At 45.7% G+C, this 6462-nt stretch overlaps 1 protein-coding gene across 1 annotated transcript; it reads right to left on the bottom strand.

Moving 5' to 3' along the window:
• Positions 1-5386: 5386 nt before the first annotated feature.
• LOC107122958 (ankyrin repeat domain-containing protein 9-like) lies at positions 5387-6262 on the bottom strand. Its single transcript, XM_015426107.1, has one exon. The coding sequence runs from the start codon at positions 6260-6262 to the stop codon at positions 5387-5389; it is 876 nt and encodes a 291-aa protein (XP_015281593.1).
• Between the last annotated feature and the right edge of the window lie 200 nt (positions 6263-6462).

Here is a 6462-nt window from a genome sequence, read left to right as displayed (position 1 = left end):
CCCAGGACCTATATACTGCAGTGAATCCATGCCATGAGTCAACTGACCCATAGGTTGCAAAAGCCTTTAATGTGTCTTTCGGGTATTGCCACGGTGACGAGAGCAAATGGTATACAATGTGCTACGGGAATCAAGAGGATGACCTGGCAGCTGGAGTGGTCATCAGAAGTCACAGCATTGCAAATGTTTCAGCAGGTTGAAAGCAGCCCTGAAGCCAAACCTTTGCTAGTGGGTAGAATTGCCCCCTACACCAAAGTAAGGAATTATCAGAAATCACTCTTTTTCATGTGTTCAATGGGTTTTTTTTTGCCAATAGCAGGCATCTAATACTGCATTTCAAAGCCAACGGGTGGGCAAGTGGGGGTGCCAGCTTCTCAGACTGCTGCAGCAGTTGGGTATTTAGCAGCAGCTTTTGGTGTGCAGACATCAGTGATAACGGTGACACTTTTGTCCCCGTACTATGAAAGCTTCACTTCATCTAATACTGCATTTCAAAGCCAACGGGTGGGCAAGTGGGGGTGCCAGCTTCTCAGACTGCTGCAGCAGTTGGGTATTTAGCAGCAGCTTTTGGTATGCATACATTAGTGATAACGGTGACACTTTTGTCCCCGTACTATGAAAGCTTCACTTGCTATTTTCTGCACAGCAAGCTGCCATTAAAGGCACAAGAACAGTCTAGAGCATCTATTTTCAGGTCAGTGAGCAACCCAACTGGCAACTCCTCAGAAGACCCAACCAGGTAGTAGCCCCTAAAACGGATGACAGCACAATCCTGTGCATTAGACTGAAGTAACTCTGCATGGGATTGCATGGTTAATGGCCGTACTACGTAGCAGGATCTGCATAAACCCTGGAGACCATCCCAACCAGGGCCTGGGGAATCTTTCTCACCTAGGAGCTAGCCAGCAGTTCCTTTGGATTCCCAGGAGACAACAGGATCACCAGAGACTCCCCTCTTTAAAGGGTTCCCTCTCATTTTATGTCACCATATTCTCATGAATGTTCCTTTTTCAGAATATCTCAATGTCAAAATACTCTTTTATTGAGGCATTTTGTTCTGGTCACTCTAGAAAAGTGTATGCACACTGACATAAGCCTTTTTCAGTAGTTATGGTCACAGGTATCGGGTCTGCAGGAACCACATATACTGGGAGTAGGAGTGAAAGATCCGGGTTCCGGTGCACATGTACTGAGGCTGAAAATGTGTGTGTTGCCTCATTCAGACAACATGCTGGGTGGATTGCATGTAATATGCTCTCCTGGTATGTGTGATCAAACATAAAGGGCTATTTGTGTTCCCTCCCCAGTATTGACTGCAGATGTTACAGGCTGATTATAAAGCACCTGAAAGGCACAGTCACTGCTTATTACTCTCCCTCACAAATTATTTTCTAGGCCTACCCAGAAGCAATTCCAATCTGCATTAGTCAAGTTTCATTCTGTACAAACTTTTTTTAAAAAAATTATTTGCTGATGTTCTATCAGTTTGGGAGTACAGGATCTAAAATGGAAGTTGTCTGGATATGGATAGCCCAGGCCAGCCCAATCTCGTCAGATCTCAGTAGTTAAGCAGTGTTGGCCCTGGTTAGTATTTGCATGCAGTGTTCCCTCTAAGCTGAGTTAGTGTGAGCTAGCACAGCTTTTTAGCCTCCGGCTCACACATTTTTGTCTTAGCTCATGAAGGATGGCTCCAGAGCAAACTAATTTATGCAGTAGCCAAATCACTCACTCACAAGTTTAATGTCAGTAGCTCACAAAGTAGGATTTTTGCTCACAAGACTCCACAGCTTAGAGGGAGCATTGCTTGCATGGGAGGCCCCCAAGGAATACCAAGGTCACTGTGCAGAGGCAGGCAATGGCAAACCGCCTGTGTTCATCTCTTGTCTTGAAAATTCTGTGGAGTCTCCATAAGTCAGCTGCAACTTGATGGCCCTTTCCACCCCCAAAATACAAGCCCCCCCCCCCTTTCTAAAATTGCCTTATAGGCCTTCCACCATAACAATTCAACAGGAAAGCTGTGTTGGTCTGTCTCAGCAAAACCCAAACGAAGTCTTGCACCACCTGAAAGATTTACAGGCTTATTGATACACATCTGTTCAAAACTCACACCTCCATATATCTGCTACTCTTGAAGGTGCCGCAAGACTCCGTTTTGTTCCTCAGCCATTGTTAGTGGAGCTTAATTAGTATTCTCCTTACATTTCCACCCTCATTCCCATTTCTCCCTTGCTGACAGCTAAATTAGAGGTTGCCGCTTCAATGAGAAAGAAATGAATAGCGGACCTAGTCCTTTTCTTCAAATTCCAGTAGCGAATGTCTCGTTTGCTGGCATAGGCTGAGATTCAGTCCCAGTAACCCTCCTACTGTTCTGTTGATCTGCCGCACTGCTGCTTTGTCCCTTGCCTTGGTCTGGCACTGAGGGTTTGCTGCAAAGCTGTGGCTGGAAATGGCCATGGATTTTGTCGTGATGGACTGGCATTCTAGCTGTTTGCTCAGCCAGTCTCTCCTCCACTTTCAGCCCTGCTTCAGCAGGGAGGACATTTCAGAAAAATGAGGGGTGGCTGTTAATGTATGGGTCGCTGGATTCTGCATAAGAATTGTCTGCAGTTTCCACAGTCCATCAAAATCAGGTTCGATGGGAGACATTTTAAAGAGAATCCTATGAAAACTTAGCTAGGATGGGATGCACCCTTATAACGGGGAAACAAGAGGACTACCGTCCTCTACTGCTGAAGTATACCCTAGTGCCTTCAGTAGCTGCCCAGGAAAAGCTCAGGAAAGGCAAATGCTTGTGTCCCTGTATTGCAGTGGTACAGGTGCCTCCCTCTGGGCTGATGGAGAGGGTCTTCCTCAATGCTACCTTTTACAAAAGAAAAAGGCCAAGAGGAATCCTGTGATCTTAGAGACGGCAGGTGAGCATGTGGAATCAGTAAGACATAAAGCAAAGGAGGAAGGGCTTACATCTGTGATGCTGGAAAGTAGCTACGAGCAAGAGCCTTTATTATAATAGACAATAATAGCTGGCACAACTTCTCTGCTGGCTGCAGGACTGCTGCGGAGAGCTCCTCTTTGAGTCAGAAACTGCCCCTCCTAGAAAGTAAATGAAGAACCTGTTTGCTACCGGTGACACTTTTCCCTGAGCATCAGATCAAAATGGCATATTGTCCAAATCAGAAGAGCAAATTGTGCTGGTAGATACATAGGAAACAGAGGTAATGCCATACTACATGGATCCATTTGCTTGCACCTGCAATAACTACCTAAGGGTGCTAAAGCGGGTTGGGCTGCAGATGGGCCATTGCTTACAGCATGGAGGGGGGAGCCGGGTCACACTGGTATAATAACAGTAGTAGTAATGGGACACGCTGGAATAGGAACAAAAGTAGTAACACTTTATACTGAGCTCGGGGGATGAGTTTGCTACACCCTTTGGTTGGAGATGATTTGTTTGTTCAGTAACCAAATAGGCCTAACCCCCTAAAGCAGGCAGCACAAGTATGCTCCAAGTTGCCACTGCTGTACAGTATTCCTTCTTGCACAGACGGTACACTGCAAATGGCTGAGGCTGTACAGCTCTAATGCGAAGGAGAAAGCCGGACAGCATGTTTCTTGATATGGTCCTTGCAGAAATGAGAGGAAAACCTGCAGTGGGGATGAATAGTGGGGGGAGGGGCATCTCTGCTATAGCTGGCAATCTTCTCCACGGCATGAGGGAAATCAATCTGCCCTCCACCCACCTCCTATGGACCACTTAGTAAAGTAAGCAGGGCTGTAGATACTGAGCCCCTTCGCTCCCACCAGCTGGAACAGTCCGGCTTGTTTTTATTTTAACTCCCAGCCTTTCATTAAGACGACTCAGCTAGAAGCAGCCCTCACTCTTGCAGTGACAGTGCCGAGGGCCATAGCCTTTTTGATCACAATTGCTCTCTCATTGTGTATCAGATCCTTGCGGAGGAATCTTAAGAGTCCTTGCTCCACTCTATCCCATGCCTCTAAAGCAGCACAGTGTTTTGGTAGAACACAGAGGCTGGACACACTGAAGCTGCTTAAACCCCACTGACATACTGGGGAGGGAAGGAGCCAAACTCTGTGCCGAACTGGAGCCCCAATCCATGAAATGCCCTGTGAACCTGGATAACTTATATAAAGTGTAGATCATATGTCAAGAGAATTCTGCTGCACAGATTTCAGTGGGAAAAATGTAAATGGGAAACAGTTAAATTGAATTTTTCACATGCACAACAGGGGGGGGTTGGTCCTTTTAAAGTTTGGGTGTTTGTAATTAAAAAAATATTACTATCATATTTAATTACATACTGTAACATTTGGACTCTTCTCTGTGTGACCATTTATATGTATAACCTTTATAAAGGCTTCTTTCTGCAGTGTTCTGAGGTGCTGCCTCTTTGCCTTCCTTATTTATTTATTAAATTTCCAGCCCTCCCTCCCCTTAGCATTTCCTACTTGTTTTTGCTGCCACCAAAGACTGTTGCCTTAGAATTCTTAGTTGGCCCTGAAGAATACAATGGCTTAGTTATAACTGGTAGAATGACAGAATGGTCAACACTTGGAGATGGGTTTGAGGTAAAAGGGGATCCTTACTCTAAATAAAATAGTGGTTTTTTAAAAAAACAAAAACAAATACAGTTTATTTATAAGTATGACAGCATAATGGTTTCTATATAATAAGCGTAACGGTTTCAGATAGGTACATAAGCATAATGGTTTCAGATAAATGTACAGTTCTTCCTGTTTCTCTAAAGTTTCTTAAATAGACCTAGCCACAAAGGCTAACAATTTCCACACAGGCTTATTTCCCTCACTTGCAGCTTAGGCTGATTACTCCCACAGAGGCTTATTTTCTCTCTTGCCCCTTAGGCTCATAACTTAGGCACAGAATACAGATTTCTCTCACACTCTACACCACCTCCCTCAATTGCCTCACCAGCACCCCCAACTGTCCCTCATACAAAGCCTCTCTGAACTCATCAGTCAACTCCACCCCCTAGGGTACAGCTACTATCCAATCATAACGCACTTCAATCACCCTTCCAGCCCCCCTATATCTTACTCTACAGGACTGCATTGTTACTCACAGCAACATGCATAGAAAGCGCCACATTAAAACATATAAATAAAACACAGACAAAATATTTACATAGTGAAAACATCACACATACCAAATGGGATTTTCAGTGGCAGCAGAGACAAGAAAGTACCCACATGAAAATTCAGTGGTAGTTGGGGAGCAAGTCCCCTAAGGCAGAAGCCCTTGTATGACTTACCCAAGAGTATTTCTATTAGCAGAAATGGGAATACTCTGGGTTTTGGTTTGTAGCCTGTAAATATGACTTTATTTAAAAAAAAAAAGATTATGGAAAACCATTTACCATATTTTTGTTGGATGCTGTTTGCTCATACAAGGCAAGGGCTTTAGTGCCTGAGGTATAGGGAGTTCCTGGATGCTTTTAGGAAAATGGGAGGGGGGGAGAGTTTGGAGAATAGTTTGCATAGCTTGCAGGTATAAGGATGCAGGTATGTTCCCCACTAGGCTGTTGAACTTGTCCTCCCCTAGCAGAAGAGTCCAGTGCTCTGCATGTTCTTGTAGGAACTCACGCATCTTGAACCGGGGATTCGGCATGAATAGTAAGAGGTAATCAAGGCAGAGTTTTTTGGAGGCTACATTGACTCTGGACTCCCACATCTGCTCCAGGATGACATCCAGAGGGGTGAGCCCTTTACTGTCCTCTATCCTGGGAGAGGCCCCATTCCCTAGAAGGGTGAGGACTGTCTCGGACCTCAGGAGCTCACAGGCAAGATGCAGAGGGGTCTTACCATCTTCCAGGTGAAAGCAGCCGGTTCTGTTGATGTAGGAGTTCAAACTCGGCAGTTTGTGTGCAATGCTGATGATCAGCCCCAAAATATCTCTCCTGTCATATGTTACAGCCATGGCCAGGTGAGGGGCAGAGGATGGGCAACAGCAGAAATTTTCTCCTGGGACTTTGAGAGCCTCCTCTGGAAAATGAGACAGCAGATACTGGGCATAAGGCAGGTGATTGTGCACCACTGCATACAGCAGGGCTTCCGAAGGGGAGTAAGTCCTCAAGCTGGCATTTTCCTCCCAGTAAAAATACTCCATAGTCCTCATGTCTTCTAGCATCCACACAGGCTTGTGATCTCTGACAGCCTGGTAGAACATGTAGGATAGGAACTTGCAGTGCCTGCTCTGATCCTCCTGTATGCTAGCCTGGTTGCTGGCCATGTCTCAAGTGCTGAAGAGCAGACCTTTGGTGCAGAAGAGATTTTCCCTTCGATGGAAGGCTGATGCTCAGTTTGAATGCAGATTCCAGAGGCTGCTGCAGCCTTCAGAGTCTCCTGACAGCCCGGACCGCACTAGCCGGAACGCCTGGCGCTTCTCTGGCAGGCTGTTCGTCTCCTCCCATTCATTGTTTCCTCCTTCTC

This window comes from Gekko japonicus, unplaced genomic scaffold (assembly GCF_001447785.1).
Source record: "Gekko japonicus isolate JY-2015 unplaced genomic scaffold, Gekko_japonicus_V1.1 scaffold143, whole genome shotgun sequence".
Classification (NCBI taxonomy): Eukaryota; Metazoa; Chordata; class Lepidosauria; order Squamata; family Gekkonidae; genus Gekko; species Gekko japonicus.
Note: the sequence above shows the minus strand (reverse complement) of the source record. Positions and strands in the feature narration are given on the sequence as shown.